The 25,013-nt window shown below is 44.4% G+C and overlaps 1 protein-coding gene across 6 annotated transcripts in view; it reads left to right on the top strand.

Moving 5' to 3' along the window:
* The window catches only part of FGFR1 (fibroblast growth factor receptor 1), a 99,165-nt gene extending 75,174 nt beyond the window's left edge, over positions 1–23,991 (top strand). For 2 of the 6 annotated variants that reach the window (XM_060251686.1, XM_060251688.1), the window contains 12 exons: positions 2,057–2,247; positions 4,816–4,960; positions 7,473–7,669; positions 9,199–9,344; positions 10,433–10,554; positions 12,899–13,009; positions 13,524–13,714; positions 14,579–14,701; positions 16,456–16,526; positions 17,980–18,117; positions 22,100–22,205; positions 22,697–23,991. In XM_060251686.1, the coding sequence (XP_060107669.1) occupies positions 2,057–2,247; positions 4,816–4,960; positions 7,473–7,669; positions 9,199–9,344; positions 10,433–10,554; positions 12,899–13,009; positions 13,524–13,714; positions 14,579–14,701; positions 16,456–16,526; positions 17,980–18,117; positions 22,100–22,205; positions 22,697–22,873 (1,718 nt within the window). In that variant the 3' untranslated portion in view covers positions 22,874–23,991. Of the gene's footprint in view, positions 1–2,056; positions 2,248–3,634; positions 3,786–4,815; positions 4,961–7,472; positions 7,677–9,198; positions 9,345–10,432; positions 10,555–12,898; positions 13,010–13,523; positions 13,715–14,578; positions 14,702–16,455; positions 16,527–17,979; positions 18,118–22,099; positions 22,206–22,696 lie in introns of all 6 variants that reach the window. The other 4 variants (XM_060251683.1, XM_060251687.1, XM_060251685.1 and 1 more) reach the window with 3 other exon arrangements.
* Positions 23,992–25,013: the final 1,022 nt, after the last annotated feature.

Raw genomic sequence — 25,013 nt, 5'->3', positions numbered from 1 at the left:
AGTTGTACTCAACTTCTGATCTGCACCTGACTGATTATTAACATTCACTTGAGTGCCTCTCAGCTCTCTGGACGGGTCAAGAGAGGAACAAAGTCGGTAAAATGTGTTTGGCCCTGTTTCTTGAGACCTGGATTTTGCCAGGATCTTGAGGCTTCTTAAGATTACTCACTGCCCCTTTTGAGCTTGGCTCTGTGACCACATGTGCCACTGAATTAATACTGGAGGCCCAAACTCACATCGGAGGTGCTGCTGCCAGAGCTCTTTTCCATGCACTCATCACCCTGTCTGGGAACTAGGAATGTGCTGCCATGCTGGTGGAGTAAGGTCAGAGAACAATCTCATAGCTTCGCAGGAGAATATGGTTCTTTTTTAGGGTTGTCAAGTTCTGCCTGGCAGCCAGCAGGGAGCTCTTGGGTCCTTTCCGGGAGAGGGGAGGGAGACTCTGGGAGAGGGAACTCCAAAGCGAGTTCTGGCTGAGCTGCCATCACACTTAAAGGGATTGCATTCCTTTTAAATGCTTTCCCTTCATTGGAAATAATGGAGGCACTTTCTTTGGGGGCTCATAGAGTTGAACCCCTTGGTCCAGTCTTTTTGAAACTTGGGGTGGTGGTGAGGAGAGGCACCAGCAGCTATGCTGAAAATTTGGTGCCTCTACCCCAAAAAACAGCCCTCACCCTGAGCCACAGATACCCATGGATCATTTCTCCATTGTACCCTATGGGGACCAGTCTCCATAGGATATAATGGAGTTCCCAGCAGCTATCTCCCCACCTGCTTTCTGATAGTCCTGAAGCAGGGTGAGATGTCAACTGAGCCCAGGTGGGGATTGGCATCCCTATTGGCCAGCCTGGGCATTTGGGTTCCCTGATATTTGATTAAACTTTGCACTTCTCATGCCGCTCAGATGTCCATTTTCTAAGCAGAATACCAATTAAAGCTCCAAAATGCTGGCCCCTTTCCTCAAACTTGCTTTCTGGCTGAATAGAAATGAGCAGGTAAAGCTCAAAGTTTGGGACAGGGCCTTCTCAGTTTTGGCACTTCATTATAGAATGCTGTTCCTACAGGAATTTGTGGGGCTTCCAGTCTCTTACTTTTCAGCACTAGGTTAAAGCATGTTTGTTTGTGATTAACAACAAGATGTCACTAATTTTAAAATGTACCTTTTTGAACAGGTATCTCATTGATTTTGCTGATGGTTTTTTACATGGGCCTTTCCTCACCTTTTGCATTAGTCATTTTAATTCAGCCCATTTTTTAACTGAGCTAACTTTAAGAGATGTTTTTAAATATAGTTCTGCTACCTGCTTTTATTAAAAGCCCCGTGGCGCAGTGGTAAAACTGCAGTACGGCAGTCGGAGCCCTCTGCTTACAACCTGAGTTCGATCCCAGCGGAAGCTGGTTCAGGTAGCTGGCTCCAGGTTGACTCAGCCTTCCATCCTTCCGAGGTCGGTAAAATGAGTACTCAGCTTGCTGGGGGGAAAGTGTAGATGACTGGGGAAGGCAATGGCAAACCACCCCGTGAAAAACGTTGTGAAAGCAATGTCACCCCAGAGTCAAAAACGACTGGTGCTTGCACAGGGGACTACCTTTTTTTACCTGCTTTTATGTGTGTTCTGCTTTTAATTAAGTTTATAGAATACATATATGATTTAAAATGGGTTTGGAGTTTTTTTTAAGGGCTCTCCTGGTTTTAAATGTTACAATTCTCTGTGTTGGTGTTTTTAAAATCTGTTTCAGCAGAGTTATATATAACCTCACTCCTTGACATTTTGTGGTTGGCTCCACCTTCTGTAGCAGCCATTTTGTGATTATTCCCCCCATCACTCTGTGTCAGAATTCCAAAGGTGCCTACATATTCTAAAAGGTTGGAGACCCTTGATCAATTTCATAATTTTGGATGATATAAGCCCCTTCCTGTACAAAAAACATATGAGAGAAAGTGGTATAAATATTTAAACTAATGGTAATAAACATTTAAAACATTAAATTGTAATAAATATTAGAAACACTTTGAAGGCAAGCAGACTGATGCTATTCTCTCCTGTATCTCTTTCAGAGAGGTCACCACACCGCCCTATCCTACAAGCAGGGCTCCCAGCTAACAAGACTGTCTCCCTGGGTAGCAATGTGGAATTTGTTTGCAAAGTTTACAGTGACCCTCAGCCTCACATCCAGTGGTTGAAGCACATTGAAATCAATGGAAGTCGAATTGGGCCAAGTAGTTTGCCTTATGTGCAGGTTTTGAAGGTAAAAGGACTTGTCTTGAATGTTGCATTTGTTATTAAGAAGAGACTCATATTCTATTTTGGGAAGGAAGTATACGATGTAAATTCAGGGGACAAGATCATTCTTTCCAATTAAACTGATCTGTTTGATCAGCCAGACAATCACCTAAGTGTGCAATTTACAAGGTACCCCCTGCATTACTACAGTAGTGTGGAAAATTGAATTAAATGGTGGATGGCTCCTAACCTCTACAATTGTTACCAGAGTTATCTTGTACCAGCTGGCATGCATACATTTGTCAGCCAATAAGTCAAACTCTGTCAGCAGCCTTTGATACAGAATTGAGGATTGTCAAGCATTTGACCAGTAGCCAAACAAAGCTGTTGGGATGCATGTGCAAGTCTGCAGCTCTCCTCCCACCTCCACCCCCCCCACTAAGGTGGAAGTGTAGCCCAGGAGCAGCTGATGGCACAGAAATGACTTCTAAGCAATAAGTAGAGCAAGTATGATTATGCTGGAATCAAGGGGCGATAAGTTAAGATTTTTTTAAAAAAATCATGGAGTGAGGAACGTTTAGTTGCCATTGTTTCCTCTGCACACTTTCTGTCATTTCTGTCAGTGCAATAATCCAAACACTGTAGCTCTGGATTTTGCATAGGGATGGACCTGACCCTGAAGTAGTCTGTGCTTTTAACAACTGCATGGCAGTATTGTTGAACAGATTCTAAAGCCAAGTCTCTCAAGGGGACTAGATAGTAATACTTTGGGACAGTTTATTACTGGAATCATTTATCTCTGCAATAAATGGGAGGCAGTCAAAAGAGAACTTGATTCAAGAATGGGAACCTTTTATCAAGTGTTTAGAATGCCCTCAAGATGGTACTATAAAACAAAATAAATACAAAGGACTGTAAGCACAAGGGAATTAGTGACAAGGATGAAAAACTGATGGAAGATGAATGGTGAGGAAAGTGGTGGGTTTTTTAAAATAGTAGTTTGCTTTAGATACATGTTATTCCATGCTATAGATTGGATATAGTGCTTTTATATGTGCCCAGAATTAATAAATGTTTTTTTTAAAGCAGCGAGGTAGGGAGGGTGATGTTCAACCATTTCTTCATCTTTTCCTTGAGAAGCGGTAATCGATGAATGTAAACCTGCCAGATAGCAGTTAATTGAATCCATCCGCTCATATAGTACCAACAATATTGTGAGCAGGATAGTAAGGCACAATCCTTCTCCCTGCATGTATTGCAGAAGATGAGTCTCCTGTTGACTTATGGGTGTGCCCCTTGCTTTTGGCTTAAAGTCACAGAAAATGCTAACGTGATTTCTTGTTGTTGATCTCGGAGCTATGATGCCCATCTGCTTGCCACCGAGTGATTCCTCTGTTGTTGGTCTGTTCTAGCATTCGGGAATTAATAGCTCCGATGCGGAGGTGCTGACCCTGTATAATGTGACAGAGGCTGAAAGCGGGGAGTATGTTTGTAAGGTTTCCAATTATATTGGTGAGGCTAACCAGTCTGCGTGGCTCACCGTCACCAGACCCATGGCTGCAGGTAAACGGGAAGAACGCCACTTTGGGGGCTCTTGCTTGGACAGTCAGTCCTTTTAGTGGTGGAAAAAAACCAAACTCTGGTGGCTCTCCTGTTTCTGCTCTGTTTCTGGTGCCGTAAGCCATGGAAAAATCCTCAGAGGGGGCCGGTCAGCTCAGTTTTGTGCCCCAGTTCTTCTGTTCCTCCTCCTATAATAGTTCATTCTGCCTTTCTTTACCTTCATGCTGTATTAATTAAACTCCAATTGGAAAACTCCCCTAAATCTTCCTCCTGAAACATCAAGCTGAGGCCTGTTGCCAGGGTTGTCAACCAATCAAATAATTAAAATTTCTTCAATCATTTGATTTTGTTTGTTTTAAAAAATTGAATCTATTAAGTATGCTTGCATGATGCCAAAATCTCACTATTGGTTGCGTGTTTGTGACCTTAATGTGCAACCCAACCAGTTGAAAATTGGCCATTGCTGATAAGTTAATCTGCCAGTTAAATTTATTAAAACTTGCCAACCCTAATTGTTACACAGCTGATTTTGATTTGCTGCTCTTCCTTCAGAGAGAGTGGGAGGAAATGCAACAACTCTTGCTTTCCCCGTTCCAAGCAGGCCCCATTTAGAAATGGTGTGACCGTCTTTCCACTCCTCCTTGCATGTCAATTCTTTACTCAGATCTTCTTGCTCTTCTCTTCTTCTCCCATCCTGCCCATCTCTTCTTTACTTGTTCCCTTCCTGTGAAACTTAGCTGGCCCTCCTCCCTGAGGTCAGTTTTTCCATGTGGCCCATCACCAGCATGTTCAGATGGGCAGGGAAATTCAGTTTGGTGAAGGGTTGTTGTTTTTTTTAACATTGCCTCTTTAGGCCAGCCTGGATCAGAGGTTGTCCTAAGGCTCTTTGTAATAATAGATCTGCAGTGGTGTCTGTGCTCCTTTAGGAGGTCTCAGGGCATGTTATTTCCCCCTCCATCCTCCTCCTGCACCTTGGTTCTTAAAGGGTCTTACGTTTGCTGGTCCTATTTGCTTCCATTTTTCCCCTTTCTAGACTGCTGGTGTTAACACAACAGACAAAGAAATGGAAGTTCTTCACTTAAGGAATGTCTCGTTTGAGGATGCAGGGCAGTATACATGTTTGGCGGGTAATTCTATTGGGATCTCCCACCATTCTGCATGGTTGACGGTTCTGGAAGGTATATACTGTTTCTGTTTCTGTTCCTTTCTCTTTCTCCTTGCTGCCCTCTCCAGATCTGGTGATGCATATGCTGTGGTTTGCAAGAGCCCAGTCCTCTTCAAAGAAGGGAAGGGTGTCTCCACAAATATAAAGTTCCCTGCTAGGAAAGGAAACTCAGTTTGCAACAAAAATCTAATTGGCATTTGTGTAGTTGAAACATCCCTGATTATGCCAGACCTGATTCAAAGTAGGAAGCTTTTATAGTGAACAATATTTTCTGGTTGGTCACTACTCTTCCTCTGTCAGATTTGGACAGTCAGACTGCATACTCAGTGGCTCTTGTAAACCAAGGTATTTTGAATTTCTAACTCTTAATTGAGCCCATGTTTTTCAATAGGCAGGTTTCATTCTCTTAGGCAATGTCAGCCTTTTTCCTGGTTTTGTTTCTTTCTACATCCACCTAGAGGTCAGAGCTGGCTGCCACAAGCAAGTTGACACTATTTGTTTACTTATTTATACTCTGTTTTTCTTCCCATTTGGGACCCACAGAGGATTACAACATCATTCACTCCTCCTCCCTTTTATCCTTATAACAACAACTTTGTGGGGTAATTTAGGCTTAGAAGGAGAACTTCCATAGTACAATGGGGATTCGAACCTGGGTCTCCTAGATTCCAGTCAGACACTCTGACCACTATACCACACTGACTCTCTGATTCATAATGGGACTCTTCTGCACATAAGGAAATGTGGGCACTGATTTCTGGTCCCATCCTGCCCCATACTGAGAACAGAAAATAGGCTCTCAAAGATTCATTTGCTAGTTTTCTCATATGCTCCCAAATATGGCTTTGTTTCTCCATGGCCTTGCCCTGGAAAGGAATGGAACCTGCTATTGCCAAGTACAAAACTCCCCTATCACTTCTGCTTTATTTCTCTCTCTCTCAGATTATGCACTGCATGCTCTGAGGGCTCATTCTCAGCCCTGCTTGGTTGATGTTGAGTTTATATTTCAGCCATCAACCACTGCCCGACAAGAACTGATAAGATGTCAGAAAGTTTTTGAATTGTGTGTGCCAGTGGGTGTGAGTCTTGCACATACGTTGGAAAACTTTCAGTGTTGTCAGCTTCTTCTGTCCTTTGTTGAGCCTGTAGCTGTTCAGAGTCCTGCAATCTGAACAGAGTTAAGATGGTGCTAGTTTCTTTCTGGCCACATCGCCATCATTCACCCTGCAATCTCAGTCCTTTCTTGCTCCCTTTTCTTGGAGGGGCAGGGGTGGGGGAGGACAATAAGGTGGGGAAACATGGTTGGTTTGTTTTTTTCATTTTGACTACAGTATCCTCTCCAGACTCAAGAATAGCACGTTCACAAAATGTTTCTGGCCACAATGCCAGCTTTTTGACTGATTGTTTTCTATGCAAGCAATCGTAAAGCTGCTAGTATAACAAGCAGAGCCTTGGGGCAAGATGTTTGCCACCATTTTGATAAAACATGTGGCTCAGTATTTCTCTGCAAGGCTTACAAAAGACAATAGGACAAAGGATAGAAAAGGATAGGCTTTGAAGCATGTTTTTGTGGGCGTTGCCAATATGGTTCTAGATGGTCTTCAGCAATGTGGCCCCACCCTAGCATGGTTGTTCCAAAAAGAAGGGTGGGGAGTCATAGACAAATTGAAATTTGAATCATTTATAACTAAACACTCCTTTTCTGTACGTTCCCACACAGTTGCTGCTCTGCCTCAGTCTTTTGTAATCTTTTCCACAAAGCACATTGCTTTTCTGGTCTTTGCAGTTGCATCCACTCTAGATGATATCATGAACAGTTTCTGTTACTGCTTTGACATCTATTTCTTCTCTGTTAACGAGCATTTCTGTATAAAGTCCATACTGGTTCTCCCTCCAGCACCCTACTGTGTTAGGTTGAGATGTAACATGGTGAAATGTCTCAAGGACATAACGCAGTTACAATATAAAGGCTGGAAAGTTAGCAGGCTTGAGTTTTTCCCTAAATGCAGTTTTTGTTTTAATATGAAAAGTGAAATTCTGGGGCTTTGTTCTTGTTGTGAAATTTAGAACTTAGGATCTGGAATAAGCAGTGAAACTAGATGCTGGACCTGCAAAGCCAATAGGTAGGGGGTCCATTTAGACTGCAGAGATGGAAATTCAGGCTTGCATACAAAGAACAAGGAAACTTTCAAAGTAAATGGCCCTTTTCTCAGGTCTCCCTCTGTCTTATAAGCCAAAGGTACTTCCTCTGCTCAGCTTTGCTTTGGAGAAGCCATTCAGTCTACTTGTGCATGTTTTTATATATTTGGGGAAACATCCCAAATATACATCTGCTTTCCACAGGATCTGAGGGCAGATAATGCCTTTTAGCACAGAGGGAGAATGAGAGTTCCCCCATCTTACTTCTCTTAGGTGCAAAGCTGCTTTCCTCCCCCCCACCCTTGCTCTTTACCTCTCTATTGTTGTTAAGTTACTGCCCTTGGAAGCTGCTTTGGTGCACTAATGCCTTCCCCACACTGATCCAGATATTGATGACAAGCCTGCTATGATGACCTCCCCTCTGTACCTGGAGATCATAATTTACTGCACAGGGGGCTTCCTCATCTGCTGCATGATCGTAACCGTCATCCTATACAAGATGAAGAGCACCACAAAGAAGACAGACTTCAACAGCCAGCTGGCTGTGCACAAGCTGGCAAAGAGCATCCCACTGCGCAGACAGGTAACAGAAAGTAGATAGGGGGTTTGATTGCATGCTCTTAGCCCTCCCTCTGGAGAGCCCTTCCTCCATCATTTAGCCAGGTTTGCTGGATATAGCTTGGCAGCACTTTGTATGTTTTTTGTATGTGGAAAGGGAAAGGAAAGACATGCCTAGGGTGTTTTGGTGATGATGTCAGCATAGATTAGGTATGGGCAGACTCTGGTCTCTGACACTCCAGATTAGGCTACAGCAGCTTGTGTCACAGCAAAATGAATGCAGCCCCCCTCCATATTGGTGTGGATCTGGTGATGCAAAAGCAGAAATGAAAATGAATATAGCACAGTTCTGCTTTCACAAAGCAGTAGCACAACAGCTGCAACAACACATAGCACATTAATATACATGCATATGCAGCAGTTGAACATACAATAGATGATTCACAGGGTTTTGTTTAACTTACTTCATGCATTGACTTGCACATGCAGGAAACATAGTGGAAATACACTTGCTTTCAATCAAACAGCATGGAGTAATTTTAGCACTTCCCCTGGCACAAGGGCTGTTATACGCTTGGAAATCTACCATGGGATCCAATCCTGTAGCAGTCTCTGATGTCTCCCATTCTTGGTGCAGCTTTGAGACTGCATAAATAAGTGGACTGTCAAGCACCTGGCCTGGTTGGACAAGTTATACGCTTGGAGGCCTGTGTTAGAGACTGCAGGGCCCTGCTTTGCCTCCCAGGCACATGATGTGTCTCTGGAAGACTTGAAAGAAGAGAAGCAAATGGGAATTGAGTGTTCACATGAACTGTGGGAATGTTACAAGTTTGCTCTTGCCTATCTTTTTTCCCAACTATGCTGGGAATCACAGTACCAAGGAGGAGTAGGTGGAGGCGTTGGTTGCTGGTGGAAGGAAGAGGGGTAATCAAGGTGGGTGGGAAATGGAAGCAGTAACAGCTGGAACTTTTCACAGCCTGTGAGAGTAGGGGAAAGAAGTCAAAGCTGGCAGGGGTGTGGAGGACTTGGAAGTACAAATGGAGGGCTTCTGTGTAGCATCATGTTAAGGTTCAGGCAGCAGAAGCTTTGCCCATCCCTTGCATAGTGATTGTTCTTGTGGTTTTTGCCATAATGGTTTACATTAACATTTTGAATTAATGCTTTACTGTGCAGCACTGAAAACCAAGAAAAACTGAATTCTTCCACCTGCATAAGTAATTGTGAATTAAGCATTTTGCATAAATTGTCCTTTGCCCTGCTGCCCTCTGGAAACTCTGTCTAGGCCTGCCTCTAACAGGCATTAGCCATACATTTTCAAACCAAATCTCTGCAGCCATGGGGACTAAATAGTTCTCTTTCATTAAGTATGAAATTCTTAAGATGCCAAATGCAATGCCCAGTACCAAACTTCCATGGTACAGATCACAGAATAATGGCAGCTTTCTGCCATTAGTAGCGTTGGACAGTCCTCTTTCCTCCCTTCCAAAGCAAAACAAATCCTGGTCCTGGGCCCCTTGCCAAAGGTAACCCCACTGTTCCCTCCTTCCACTGCAGGTGTCAGCTGACTCGAGCTCCTCCATGAACTCTGGAGTGATGCTTGTGCGTCCCTCACGGCTTTCTTCCAGTGGGACCCCAATGCTGGCAGGTGTTTCTGAGTACGAGCTGCCGGAAGACCCTCGCTGGGAGCTTCCCAGAGACAGGTAACAACAAGACTTTGGGTATAGAAAAAGCCCAGCAGGAACTCATCTGCATATTAGGCCTCACCCTCTGACACCAAGCCAGCCAGAACTGCATTCCTGCTCAAAAAAAGCCCTGGGTAACAATCTCCTCCTTACCCTTGGCGTGTTTGACTGGGGCATTTTGAACAACTTACTGGTCTGTGGACCTGAGTGGCTGTAAGGGAAAGCTTTAAGTTCATTAACCTGGGACTCATCCCTTCATTTCACTGTGCCTGTTGGAACAAGCTAAGCATGTCCACGTATAAGAGAGGACCTGCGAGATGACTTTTCTGTGGACATGGCTAGTGAGCCCTCAGTTTGGTGAGGGGTCATAATTAGCTTATATATGCATAATGAGATGATAAAGCTTTTCCTGGAATGTACCGCTTTGGGGGTGATGTTGGTGATGTAGTCCATTTGAATGCTCCTCATGTCAAAAAGTCCCTGCACATAGACAAGAAGTTAGAAAGAAGGTTTGACTGAACCCTTCTCCCTGCAGTCTGGTTTTCTGTGCACAAAGAGGCTTGGAGAGGAATATTCAAGTTAAGTGATACAATCCTGGCCAAGTTCTAAGTTGTGGGATGTTTCTTATAGATACTACCTCTTTCTCCATGGTTTGATTAGAATCAGTTTCTGAAATAATCCATCACATCTGGTCTTAAACTTCTACTTGGTGCTTTAGGAAACAAATGTGCAACAAATAAAGTATTGAAATAAATCACCCCATTCCTGAAGGCAAACATTTTACTGTTATAGGGAGGCCAAACAAACAAACCCAAACCCACAGTCATTCCCCACCACTACTAAACACTGTGTCTTGAGGGAAGAATTCCTTCTCAGACCCAGATGATCAGATGCAGACTGGGGAAACCAGAATTATCTGCAAACATTCTCCAAGAGGAATAGTACAGGGATTTCTTTTAGGTGTGTACTTGGAATAATCAAGTAGAAACTGGAAAAAAGCTCTGAATTGCTGTATGTTGAATGTTGAAGCTTGGCTTGCCAGGTGGCAATAGTGACTTTGCACTGTTGCAAAGTTGGATGGTCACACTATAATCTCTTCACTCTAGGCTGATCCTGGGCAAGCCATTGGGAGAAGGCTGCTTTGGACAGGTTGTACTGGCTGAGGCAATAGGTCTGGACAAGGACAAGCCAAACCGTGTGACTAAAGTAGCTGTGAAGATGCTGAAGTGTGAGTAATGACTGGGTGGAGGAGGGGGTGTTTTCTTGTGACTTCTCCTGTTTCCTTCCTGATGTCCATCTCATTCCTGAATTTTCCAAGTGCTTTCACATCTATTATCCCAGTAATCATTACAAAAGCAGCATAAGGCAGGTCAAGGTATAGAAACTATAGGGACTGAGATCAAGGCTTACCTAGAGGGACCTAGTAAGTTTGTGGCTGAGGTGAAGATTTAACCTCACTCGTAAGCCTGCAGGACACTTGTTGTGTCCAGATGTTATAGAAAACAGAAGTGGTTATCCCACACCAAATGAAGCTCCTAAAAGGTGGAATGTGCCTCAAATAACTATTTTTTATTAAAGTAATGTATAAGATGACATTTTGTTTGCTGTGGTTTCCCCCCCTGCACGTAATTATTTCAACTCTAGCATTGTCTCTGTATTTTACTTTTGAAGGTTTCTTTCAAACTCTACACAAAGTTTAATAATTTATATGCACTTCTTATTACGATGAGGGAGACAACCAATACTCCCTCTAAGCTGTAAAGTCTTGTGAGCAAAAATTCTACTTCATGAGCTACTGGCATTAAAGGTGTGAGCTACTGCTTAAATTAGTTTGCTCTGGGGCTATTTTTCCTAAGCTAAGACAAAAATGTGTGAGCCAAGAGGCTAAAAACTGAGCTAGCTCACACTAATTCAGCTTAGAGGGAACATTGGTGACAACAGATGATAAATAAGGAAATGGAACAGAGTGTAGGGAGACTGCAGAAGGCGCTGCTAGTTGAGACCATTTTAAATATGCCCAGTGAGTTGGCACAGAGTGTGAAGTGTTGCAGTGTGGAGGTATGGGCTCAGTTACTTAAGATGCATTTTATTCTCAGTGAGGTCCCTGAACATTGCAGGATAGCTCTGTTAGTATTGCTTCCTGGTATTTGGTAGGTCAGGACACTGAGGGGTGAGACTGGCTTTCTGGACATTGGTGATGCTTTAGGGCTGTCAGCTGCAGAGCTGCTTGCATCCAGGAATCTTGGGGGGAGGGAGGACTGGTGCTGTAAGGCATCTTCCATTTGTAAAGTTAGAAAGAGAAGTATGTATCTCAGATGATGGCTTAATTTTGCAAGTATACTTTATCTTCATTCTCTCCCCCCCTTTCCCCCATGTGCCCCATCATACCACATAGAAATCATTGTCCTTGTCTCCTAAAAGACTTCTCTTACCCTTTGGCCCTCCCGAGTCTGTCCCATTCCCAGCAAGGATGCCAGCAGTACTGTCACAAATGATGACAACTTTGGTTTGTCTGCTACCTTCCAGTCTGCTGCAGAAATGCATTTGTACGAATTTGCTGGCCAAGAACTTCTCTAAAGGATGAGGTCACAGGGGAAATGCGCTCTGAAGCCTCAGCAGTCTTCGTTGCCAGTTCTCTTGTTCTGTGGCCGCCAACTGCTTTTCCTGCAGGGTTGCTCTGAGTGGGAATGAAAGGATGGAAAGCCAGAGCTACTACACCAGTCCCTCTGAAGTAGCCTGTCAATGAGTGTTGTAGCTATAAGTTCTGCTTTCTTCATATTACCTTCACCTCTAGGTTAGCACCTTCAAGGCCAGGCAGCAGAGGGGCCAGATTTGGCACAAGGTCTTCTAGTTACTCCCTGACCTGAAGAGCCCAGGCTAGCCTGATCTCCTCAGAAGCCAAGCAGGGTGAGCCCTGGTGAGTACTTGGATGGGAAACCACCAAGGAATGCCAGGGTTGTGATGTAGATGCAGGTAACAGACCTCTGAATGTCTCTTGCCTTGAAAACTCCACGGCGTTGCCAGAATCCAGCTGTGACTTGACAGCAGCAGCAGCAGCAGCAACTTCTACTGACTGAGGTGGATGGTACTCCTATCGTACCACTCCCCTGAATGACGGAGGGGGAGGAGGTTTTTATATCCCACTTTTCACTACCCGAAGGAGTCTCTGAGTGGCTTACAATCACTTTCTCTTCCTCTCCCCACAACAGGCACTCTTTGAGGTGGGCGGGGTAGAGAAAACAGCTCTGAGAGAACTGTGACAGGTCACCTAGCTGGCTTCATGCAGAGGATGGAGGGAAACAAACTCGGTTCTTCAGATTAGAGTCTGCCGCTCTTAACCTCTAAATGACACTGGGTCTTTATTTATTTATTAAAATATCTTTACCCCACCTTTTTCTTTGGCTCAAGTCTGACGCCTTCCTCCAATTTAAGGAGCCTTCTTCCAACCTGTGACTGTTCCATTGGCAGAAGAGCCACTTGAGTTGGAGGAAGCCTTCTTACGCTGGAGCAAGGCTGCTTGGAGGATGGTTGCATCTGATCTGTTAAGACCTATACATTTTTGTGTTTTTCAGCCGATGCCACTGAAAAGGATCTGTCTGACTTGATTTCTGAAATGGAGATGATGAAGATGATTGGCAAGCACAAGAATATCATCAACCTCCTTGGCGCTTGCACGCAGGATGGTAAGGGCTCAGCATCCCATGGAAAAGAATATGCTTCATAGGTTGACATCTCCAGTTAAATGATAGTGGGGCTATGAAACTTTTGAGAATTGCTGCCTGTTAGAGTAGACCATAGTGAGCTGAATGGACCAATGGTCAGACAGAAGACAGCTTCATATAATCATACTTGAGAATAGCCAAGAGGATCAGAGAACTGAGATGGATGTGCTCATCTCAAGGACATTTAAAAGAGCGCTATGGAGAAGGGGGGAAACAAAGAGATCAGTTCTCTGCAGAGAATGCACCAAACCAAAAGGCCCATGTTCTATAGAGTGAAAAATAGACTACACTTCAAAACAAAACTGGGCAACCAGGGCATAATGCTAAAGAGGGGAAATGTTCTATCCCTGCTCTAGCAGAAGCCCTCTTGTCTCTACCTGCTGTAGGTTGCTGCTCAAAATCCCTACCGGAAGTGACAACAGGACCCTTGTGTGGCTCAGTTTGATTTAAGATTGAATTCCTTTCTTTGCCTCAGGCCCACTCTATGTAATAGTGGAGTATGCATCCAAAGGGAACCTGAGGGAATACCTGCAGGCTCGGCGGCCCCCAGGCATGGAATACTGCTACAACCCTACCCATGTCCCAGAAGAGCAGCTGTCCTTCAAAGACCTGGTGTCCTGTGCATATCAAGTTGCCAGGGGCATGGAATATCTTGCATCCAAAAAGGTGAGCAAGCAACTGCAACAGAAAAGAATGGTGGAAGTCCAAATATACGGTCCTATAAGAATGTGGGGAAGGAAAGGTGGCACAGTGTGGCTTGATCTCATCAAATCTTAGAAGCTAAGCACAGTCAATACTTGGAAGGGAAACCACCAAGGAAGACTCTGCAGAGGAAGGCAATAGCAAACCACCTCTATTCTCATTTTCCATTAATGATCTTGCTGGAGACACCATAAGTTGATTGAAACTTGATGGCACATAACGTATGTAAGGAAGTGAGGAATTAACAAGAGGGCTGCTATCAAAACAGCACAAAGTACTTTGAAATGTATTCTGCAGTCATCCCTGTGAAAAGGGCAGGGTTGGTCTTACGGATATGTGGACAACTGCATTTTTGGATCTTAGGCATGCAGAAAGCCAGGGCCTCTGACTGTGTATGATTTACCTATGCCTGATTGAATGGGGGGTGGGGAGATGTTCTGTGCTGACTGGGAGTTTGAGGAAGTGCAGAAACTATACGATGTGGGTCATTTGGTATAGGATTCAACTTCCAAATAATCTCAGTGTTCATGTTTTAAAAATGCTGTGAAGATTTTCCCAGAACGTTTATGAACAACAAGATTTCCAGTACTGAAAGGAGGAGGGCATTTGTACAGTCAGCTCTTGACAGCAACAGAATAAGTTATGCATAGAGAAGTTGTGCACTTTTGCTCAGTTTGCATAGAATATGAAGCTGCACAATGCTGTGCACATTTTTGCTTTTTAGTGTTCTGAGCATGTAGATCCTTAACTCACCTCCAGGACAGTGCGAAGGCCTTCCTGGGCGGCTTCCTCTTTGGAGTTCCCTAAGAGTCTCTGTCTGCTCCTTAGTGCATCCACCGAGATCTGGCTGCCAGGAACGTACTGGTGACTGAAGACAGTGTGATGAAGATTGCCGATTTTGGCCTGGCTAGAGACATTCATCACATAGACTATTACAAAAAGACAACAAATGTGAGTGGCGCATGCTGGAGGGGAGGGTGATTTTTTTGCAGGACCATGAATGTCATGGAACAAAGTTGTGTTTGTTCTTTTGCACCATGTGACCACAGAAAAGGTGCATCATCTGGTGTGATGCTTGGAGCATCATATGTACATCACAAGTGTAATTAATTCATTAGCAGTGGATTGATTAATGAAAACTTGAATTGTGTAAGTTAATTTTGAGCTTCTGCTAATTGCAGAGGGAAGTCATTGAGTGACAAGCTCAGTATGTCATAGCCCAACTAGACATAATGTCTGTGAATGAATGGATATCCCATGGAGGCACATGCAGCCACCACCATCCCCTGTATCAGTTTCCAGATCTCTGCTGCCACCACCCACCTCCAAGCTGTTCACAGGTCTCCTGGGATCACATCCACTTTGATTCTCAGCTTCCAAGGGGAAGAAGATTCCATTTGGTCAGGAGATAGGACTTCAACACCCTGTAGATCTCTCAGCAATTAAAGTTAAGGAGGGGAGACCCAGAAATCTTTGGAGGAATAGTAGGGTACAGTTGTAATAAATGAATGACTAGTGGAAATAAATTATGGAAATTCTCACTTCCATTGTTAATGTGCACGTGGGACAGGGTGCAGAATTAATTATCCATCTATCCCACCTTTTCTGCAGAAAGAGCAACATATACCTTATAGGATTTCCAGTTTGTCTCCCTCCCAGGCAAACCACACCCAGACCTGCTTGGCTTTAGCATGGTTGTTGCATCATGTGCGTGTCTGCCAATCAACACGGTATAGTGGTTAGTGTTGGACTAGGATCTAGGATCTAGGAGACCCAGTTTCAGATCCTGCCTCTGCCATGGATGCTTGCTGGGTGACTTTGGGCCAGTTACACTCTCAGCCTACCCCACCTCACAGGGTTGCTGTTGTGTGGATAAAAATGGAGGAGAGGAGAGTTGCTTTGGAGAGAAAGGTGGGGTATAAATAAAGTAAAATACAATATACCTTCAGGCCACAGGTCATAGTACATACTGTCATGTATATGGTGGGTCTCTTGCTTGCAAGAGGCAAAAGCATGAAGCAAGCACAATAACAGAGGAGTCTATGGGGGTGTCCTTTTAGGTCTGTCTTTCTGAGATAGGTGTCCCTTTCCTGGCTTTAGGACATCATGATGTGCCACAGCCTTAGAGCAGATGGACTGCAGAAAGATGTCATGGTAAAGGGCTGAACTTGTCGTTACAAAAGAGATCCATGATCAGGATCTCCTAAGGGTTGGTTGGTTTTTACTAATTAGTTACACTGTAATTCTCAAAAGAAAGGGGGAGAGGGTTAATGCTGTCTTCCTGACATAAATCTCTCTCCCTCCAGCTTTAATTAGAGCAAGCAGATGATTTAAGCGATAAAGTTCCTAGAGTCTGTAGTTATTCTGTTCTGGGGGGGAAATTCTTGCATACCTTTACAGTGGGGATTGGTGTGCTTTATTTAGACATCACCCAAAACTATGGTTTGTTTAAACTAGCCATTGTTACTGTTACTATGATAATCCAAATACAGACCACTCCACTAATTGTGGTTAGTCAGACACGTTTTGCAAGCATACTATTCCTGAAACATTCCTAAATCCAGAGTGTGTGAGAACCCTGGCAGTGCAGCTTTTCTACTTTGCAGTGCCTGCCCCTGCTATTCTTTGTATTAGTGGCATCTCACTTGCACCCCCCTCTCTGCCATGGCCCTTGGATTAATGCCGTGCCCTTTTCCACTTTCTAGGGTCGCTTGCCGGTCAAGTGGATGGCCCCAGAGGCTTTGTTTGACAGGATATACACCCATCAAAGTGATGTGTGAGTATCTCTCTGGTTTGACAGCATATAAGAACCTGCCTTCTCCTGAGTCAGACTATATAATCTGTCTAGTTTATGGGGTGTGATTCTGAGTCAGGACTTTTTTTGAGCAGGAATGCACAGGAGCACAGTTTCGGCTGGCTTTGTGTCAGGGAGTGTAGCCTAATATGTAAATAAGTCCCTGCTGGTCTTTTTTTACAAAAGAAGCCCTGATCTGAGTGGAAGTGGTTTATTCAGTGTCTTGGACAAAGGTGTTTCCTAGCACTTTGTAAAACCTGAAAATGCCATTGATTGAACCTGGGACCTTCTGCATGCAAAGCGTATGCCCCACTCCTGGGCCATGAACTCCCACTAGCCATCTGCTCAGTCCTTGGAAGGTCTGTCTCTTGGGGTTGAGTTGTGGGAGGGGTAGGGAGGAGGGGACTGGAGGAAAAGTAAAGCCTCATGTCTCCCCCCATGTCTCATCAGATGGCATCTGCAGAGCTTTTGCGGCCACTGTATTTACAGCTGAGCTGTAAGATACCAACTGTTCTGGCAGCCCCACTATTTACATCTCATTATACTTATGACTCCCCCTTGGAGTATATTTTTTTGCTTATGGCCCTCCTTGTCTCATTTCAGCAGCATCCTTCCCAGGCCTTATTTGTGTGCAGCATGCAGCCTCTTTAAAGCCTCTCGGCATCCCCAATTAAGTCTGGCATGTTGGGTATTGTCCCCAAAGGTGAAATAAACCAGATGTGATTCATCCTCACTTAATGAAATGCTAATTACAATAAGCAGGCATGGTATTTTCAATCTATATTATCTGGCAACAAGGTTTATTTGTCTTGAGAATGCAGCTGCCGGTTGCCTGGCTGCCAATCAGAGTGCTTTCCCCAAAATTTTTTTAAAAGATTTTTAGTAAAAGGAACCTTCCTTTTCCCTTCTCTGACAAAAAAAATTAAGAAGGATTAAGCAAATGCATGGAGGAGCTGGTAATATCAATGGCTGTTGATCATAATAGTTGGGTGGAACCACCATACAGAGAGGCCGGAATCGTTCTGAGAATTAGAGGATGAGAAGGCAAACAGAGAAAGCCATATTCTTCTTGCTCTGTTTGCAGTCAAGTCAAGTTTGTTGTTTCAGCCAGCAACCAGCACACTTAATGCTTGCATCCTTGCATCTGATTGTCTACTGTTTGACACAGAATGCTGGGCTAGATGGACCTTTTGGGCTTCTCTTAGTTTCTTAAAAGAGAGGCTGCCATAGGACACACTGAGGTAGGAGGAGTATGCCACACACCTGTAGGTGCCTGTGTGGATGTGCCATAACTGGAGTCAGTGCTAGGCTTACCTGCCGGATGGAATCTGCAAGGGAGCTCAAGTTTGATGGGGGAGGTCTGCATGGATGTGTTATTGAGTGGGGAATGGAGTGAGAGAACTGCTTTAAAACTATGTGTTTGCTCCTGGGGCAGATGGTCCTTTGGTGTTCTGCTGTGGGAGATCTTCACACTAGGTGGATCACCATACCCTGGCGTGCCAGTGGAAGAGCTCTTCAAGCTGCTGAAAGAGGGGCATCGGATGGACAAGCCCAGCAATTGCACCAATGAACTGTGAGTGTGTTTGTCGCTTTGTGGGGAGAAGGGTCACATATTTGGCTTTCATATCAGTATCTAGGCCAGGGATGGCCAAACTGCAGCTCGGGAGCCACATGTGGTCTTTCACACATACCATGTGACTCTCAAAGCCCTCTCTTCCCCATCAGCCTGCTTGGAGAAAGCATTTATCTCTTTAAATCACTTCTCCAAGCCAGTCAGCAGCTTGAAGAATGTGTTTAAAGTTGCTTTTTTTCTACTTCTCCCCCCTCCCTTCCTTGCAGCTCTCAAACATCTGATGTTTATTCTATGTGGCTTATGTTAAGCAAGTTTGGCCACCCTTGGTCTAGGCATTGTTACTGGGGAATGGGCAGAACACTCAGAGGCCACATTTTCAGCCCCTGAAAGCCCACCCTGCTGCCAGTTATCTGCACTTTTCAAAAAAACAAAATGGCTGCTCCTGCAGCTTTCAGCCGTTTACTGGCTCACAAGCAATTGCCACTTTTACTTGGGTAGGGAGCGATTGTGAATGAAGTGCCCCCAATTCCTCGTTAAAAAAGTTTCCACAAACTATAATTATGCTGTGCTAAGACCCAGCTTTGTTTTAGCTCTGTGAAAGGCAGTTGCATCTCATTTTCAGTAGTAATGCTGGAGGTGTTACTTTCCTGTGTCTGCTTCAGCCATCTGCTATAACCATTTACCATTTTATAGCCATTTCTCTAATGGACATGTCCATGCTGGATCTGGCCTTCTCTTCTTCCCTTGCAGAGAGTGATAACAATATTGTACATGTTGTGTGGGACTGATGGAATGGTTATTTATCTGTAAGAACTGTATCCTGCTGCTTCTTCCGCCTGAGGCAGTACCCACAAATTACAATTATAGAGTGAACAATGGCTTCAGTAAAGCAAATTAAAAGTGCAGCAGCAAAAAACTACATTCAGTAAAGCAAATTAAAAGTGCAGCAGCAAAAAACTACATCCCCCTCCCCCCCAAAAAAATCAAGTTAAAACAACTTCATCCATCTTTGAAAACTACAGATCCCTATCTCCTGGATACTCCTGCCAATAAAATACATATTATCACTTCTTTTCATGACAGTCCAAGAGAAGAACAAACCTTCCACTTTGGAGACCATTTCACAGCCTGGGGGCTACAGCTGCAAAGGCCTTGTGAAGTCTTATCTAGATGCTTTCACTTCTTGAGGGCATCTGGTACAGGACCCTGATAGCCTTTATAACTGAGACAGGTTTTTGGTCTCTCCTGAAGATAGTTTCAAAGGGTAAACATATTGGACTGCAGTAGATCTGAGTCCAGTAGCACCTTAAAAGAACAACAAAATTTGGGGGTATAAGCTTTTGAGAGTCTTAATCTAGTGGGTCTGTCCTGTCCTGTTTTGCAAGATCTCTGGCAGATCTTTCCCTGCACCTGAGACCTTTCATGTAAAAGGCCGAAGACTGAATTTGGAAGCTTGTAGGTGGGATGTGAGGACTGTAACAATACTCTGACTGATTATTTTGGTCCAGGAGCTGCTCTGAATCAGCCTGTTTGTGAGATTTGGTCCACACACTCGCTCACGAGATGTCTTTTGCTGCCAAACTCAAGAGAGAGGAGAGCGCATGTTGAAAAGCCCCGGGAGCTCAGCAGCCCAGCATGGCATAACAGGACCCCTGCTGACTGGCAGATGCATGCTCTGGTGACTGGCAGGCGTTCAGCTTTATTTTCCCAGCCCCTGCTGAAAGCTGTGCGTGATAATAAACCAAGACTTCTTGTCCTTCTTATTTTTGTTTTTCTCAGCGGGAGTGTATCCCAAATTGACCCCCAGTAGACCGCTTCGTCAGGGGGCTAACTCAGCCTTTTGTCTTGACCGAGCCTCTGTCTCTTCCCACGTTCTCCTAGCCAGCCCAGCTAATGGCTGTTGTCGAATGAATCTCTCTTTGCCACCCTCCTCCACCCCAAGCTGCTAATGAGAAGGATTGATGCTTAGCTTTAAAAAATGGCTCATGGTGGTTCTGCGAGTATCCTGGATGTTGTAAAGCATTATGCAAGCAAAGTTAATGCATTTATTTTAGAGTGTTCCTATCTCAACAACTAAGCAAAGCTTTTCATGGCAGATCACAAGAGCAAGTCAATATAAAACCATACTTGAGACTGACTGAAACAAGAAACACAGTCTCCCGCAGGGTATAAACAGCAGCAAAATCTCTCTTCATCCTCTCCAAGTTACCACCTGGTGTCAGACAAATGGGAATGGGGAGGGAGTTCTACAAGGTGGGAGAAGTAGTGGGAACAGTTGGTTTAGCGGTTCCTGCATAAGTGGTTGCACGGAGCCTGATAAGAAGTGCCATCCTGCTGGTTCTACTGTCATCTAACTTTCTGTGTCCGACATCCCTCTGTGAAACTCACAAGAAGGGCTTGAAAGAAGTAGTGTTCCTTCCTAGATGGCCCCAACATTCGGTGATCAGGGATATCCTGCCAGTACAAACTCATTCATTTACTATCTAGCACAAGTGGACAACTGAAGATAAATATGAACAGTTTCCTCAGGGAAGGGCTTCTCAGCTGAGCTGGAGCCAGGCACAGTGGCAGGGGTGCCTGGCCTCTGATTGCCCTCCCTTTGGTGGAATACAGTGGCAGCTGTATTAACAGGAGGGAGGGGAGCTCTTAGCCACAGCTGGTTGCAGGCTTAGTTGGGGGCGAGGCAGAGAATGCCCAGCGTCTTCACTCCCTTCCTCTGCCCACCACCAGACACCCCCCCCCCTCATGCATACCTGTGTGTCCTTCCCATGCCTCCTTGCAAGCCCTCCTGCCATCAGTGATCACAACTGCCTGCATCCTTACACTCCTTTTTCTTGGCAACACTGAGCAGTGTTTGCAGCTGGGAGTGCTACTGGTGTGGTCTCCGAGAGTGCACTGTCTTGCTCTTCCCTGGCAGCAGTGAACAGAGTGTGCAGCTGGGAGTGTGGCTGGTGAAGCACTTGCAAGCAAGTGGTAGCAGAAGAGTGGGAAGGTGCATGGGAAGGTGGGCCAGCAGCAGTGTACCATAACCCTTGGGATCTGGGCAAGAAACCTGGCCACATTGTGCCTTTCTTGTGATGGCCTTTGGTTAACTCATAGTCTTGGTTAGAATTCATCTCATCCTTTTAAAAAGCCAAAGTGCCTCTTGTTATATCCAGGTTGTGTTTGGAGTCCTGGAGAACTCTGTTCTAAAACAAAAGGACAACAAAATCATATTTTACTGTTGACTTCCAATTCTATATATGTATTAGAATATTGGCAAAAAATAGTATATTGAAAAACTGGGCATATTTTGCAGGATTTTTGAATGAGGAGCTTGACATAGCTGGCAGCAAGCCTTACAATTTAGGGGGGGCTTCATGCTAAGTGAAGATGTGCCTTATAATCTCCTGTATTATGGAGCTCAGGATTTTGTTTATTTTTGTATTGGGGGGATCTTGCCTGGTCAGAAGTAAAGGGTCTGCAGGTGTTATGATTTGCTTAGATGCCGTCAAAAACTGGAGCTGCTCCACTAGTATGAAGATGGAAAGGCAGGTTTATGGAATAATGAGGATAGGGAGCAAATGCAGGGACAATGTGTTTAAAAATTTCACCCCAGTCCAGTCTGCCTGGACTTCCTCTGGTTTCTAAGCCTTTAATATAAATTTGTCTACATTCTCAATTTTTTTCTTTGTAACAGTCAGGAGTAGAAATTTGTTGCTTTAATTTTGTCTGGAATAGAAAAAAAATTCGGTCACTGTCCCACTTTCATTTCTGAGGCTCTAAAATCATCCAGCAATTAAAGTGTGTGTAGTGTTCTTGAAAAGGATGCGGTCCTTCACCCAAGTTCCATCCTTTTCTGAACTGCATAGTGCAGTCTGGCACTGAGAATTCTAGGCTGTGTCTAGTGTGGGGTTTGAACTTTCTTCTTGTCCTGGGCTCTTACTGCTTTTTGTTTATTGTCTGAACCACCATGCACTGATTCTTCATCTCTTCCTTTCAGGTACATGATGATGCGAGATTGCTGGCATGCTGTTCCTTCCCAGAGGCCCACCTTTAAGCAGCTGGTAGAAGATTTAGATAGGATTGTGGCCATGACCTCTAACCAGGTAACTGACTTCTTTTTGCAGTGACCAGATTCCCCTAAATTTAAACATGGTGTTTGTGTGTCATTCTGTTACTGTAGGTGGCCATTTTGTTTCTTGAAGCTGCTGATTAGATAATTGATTAAGAATCAGAGCTAGAATCTCTGCCTGTACAGCAAATGGGGGCCCTGTAACTATTTCCCACAGTGCCTGCTAGGGATTCTTTATGGCTTGGGGCCCTGAGATTGAGAACTCCCATTTACCATGCAGTTTCTAATGCCAATAGGCGTTTTGGTGCCTGTACTGTGTTAGGCCCACTTTTTGTTAGACGTGGAAAACTCCAGTTGAATCATCTCCCTGGAGCTTTGTTCCAGTTTGTGTCTATGGAGAACTTCTGATAACATGTCTCTTAGGGGACTTTGCTTGATTTTCTCTGTATCTGGGACAGGACACCCTTCAAACGAGCCTCACTTCCAGGGATCATGAATGTTTCATGGTAATTTCATTCCCTCTAGGAGTACCTGGATCTCTCCATGCCACTGGACCAGTATTCTCCCAGTTTTCCAGATACCCGCAGCTCAACCTGCTCTTCAGGAGAGGACTCTGTGTTTTCCCATGATCCCCTCCCAGATGAACCATGTCTCCCCAAACACCCACCTCAGCTTGCCAACGGCGGACTCAAAAGGCGCTGATCCCATAGCTTCCATGTGACACTTGCGAGCCCTCTGTGCATATGAGTGCAATGTGCGTGTGTTAATGAGTGATTGCACATGCCTGTGTGTGCGTGTATGCATGTATGCACTCCCCTTCCAGCAGGGCTGGTGGTGGAGGGCCACTTGGGAAGCCGTCAGTCAACTTTGGCTATTGTATTAATGAATTGTGAAGAATTCATTCTGAATCACCAAACATTTCATCATCTAATCATCTTCAAGCCATCTTTACTGCAGTCCCTTGACATCTGGGATAGGCATTTGCAGGAAATGTGTGCTTGAGTATTTCTCCATGGATTAAAGCTGATCCTCCCTCCCCCCACCCTTTTTGGCCAGTGGCACCTAAACAAAACAAAGAGACCCAGAGACTGATTTGTAGTTGGCACCTTGCTGTCACTTCTCTGAAAAGGACTCTGGGAAGAATTTACATTCCCTGGAGAAGAGGAGGTTTCCTTTCTTTTCTCCTTCTTTCTTGGAAACCCAAGGAACCAACTTTGGACAACTCAATAAGCTAACAGCAGAGCTGGGATCCAAAGTCCTTTTGCTGCACCATGACCTTCTGGATCCAGCTGGAAACAGGCAAGTGTTAATGCAGTCAAGGGCCATCACCAACGAACGAAGTGGCTGTTGGTAAGGGACGTTTCCAAACCAGGATCACTACCGACAGCTTCTTAATTCCACTTCTCTGAATTTTTACAAATTCAGGTACAGAATCCACACAGCACTGACATAAAGTGGCAGCCAAACAAAGCCAGTGCTATGATGACAAACAGCAACACAGATATTATGTACATAGCTGCAAAATGTATAAATATGAATATATATTTACATGTCTTTAAAAAAAAAAGGTTGTTACCAGAGATAATATCACTTTGGTAGTAAGTTACTAGTGGCTGGTAGGTATCAGTTGCTATATTAAAAAAATCATATATTTTGCTACTCTTGCTGGGGTTTTTTGTTTTTAAATTATGTTCTAAAACTTATTTCAATTTAGGTACTTCAATAAAAATTGCTGCTGCTTCAGTTTTATATGAGGTTATATTAAACAGTGATTTGATGCCTTTTGGAAGTACATTGTGAAATAAACATTATCTTCTTTCCTTGTCTCCCTCCTTAGCCATTCTCCCTTCCCGCCATCGTCACTGAGAGGCCCTGTGGAAACTTGGGACTTGGGGCCCAGATTGAAGGCATTCAGTTCACCATATTGGTGCATATCAGAAGTTAGGTTCAGAAGTTATACAGTTGGCCAGTAATGTCCTAAAAAGCTAAACCAGCCTGCCTGATGAGGAGATCCCTGCTTCCTAGCCTTACCAGTAGCCTTTCCGAAATCAGACTGTTCTTCTGAAGAGTGGGAAGCCATTTTGCCAGAGGCAGCTGGTCTTAGCCTGTCCTTAACGTGCTTTGGCAGCAGGGACCACAGCAAGACCTGCTCCAGCGGGCCAGGAAAGGATGAGGCACAGGAGTCTTGTGATTGGAGCTCCCGGCTCTCTCTTTAATGCAATTATCAGGCATGCAGGGACTGATTCTGATCAGGACTGCAGAAAGGGAGGGAACGTCAAGCGTCCTACCTCATCCCATTTTTTAAAAAACTGAAATGGCCTGAGAGAGCTGCTCTTTGCCCGTGGGGGAAACATAGCAGGTAAACAGTGGCTCCCTGGGGCTGTTTTAGGTCAGAAAAATATTTACTTATTTCCAAAAGCAGCCTACATAATTTTCCTCTCCTCCATTTTATCTTCACAACACCCCTTTAAGGTAGGTTAAGTTGAGAGAGAGTGTTTCCTTCTCAGTCATTTCTTTCTTAGGATGTGCACGGTACATCATTGGCTATGTCAGCCACACTCCTGGGTAATGGCAAGGAGAACTTGTGCCTTATGAAAGCCATGGCAACTCTCTTGACATTCAGCACTCCACTGGAGGAATAGGAGATGACAGGAAATCTACCATTCTGTCCTAGGGAGAATCTTGAGTTCTCTTTCATTTTTAAGAACAGCCATAGTTGAGCCATCGGCATATTTTTGTAACTTTTCCCAATTAGTATTTTAATCCTTCAACTTCTTTCGGCCTTCAAGCTCTTCCCCTTGTGTGTTAATCTACTCCCCCAGTGGTTCTGAACTGGAACTAC

The sequence above is a fragment of the Heteronotia binoei genome, chromosome 12, assembly GCF_032191835.1.
Source record: "Heteronotia binoei isolate CCM8104 ecotype False Entrance Well chromosome 12, APGP_CSIRO_Hbin_v1, whole genome shotgun sequence".
Classification (NCBI taxonomy): Eukaryota; Metazoa; Chordata; class Lepidosauria; order Squamata; family Gekkonidae; genus Heteronotia; species Heteronotia binoei.
Note: the sequence above shows the minus strand (reverse complement) of the source record. Positions and strands in the feature narration are given on the sequence as shown.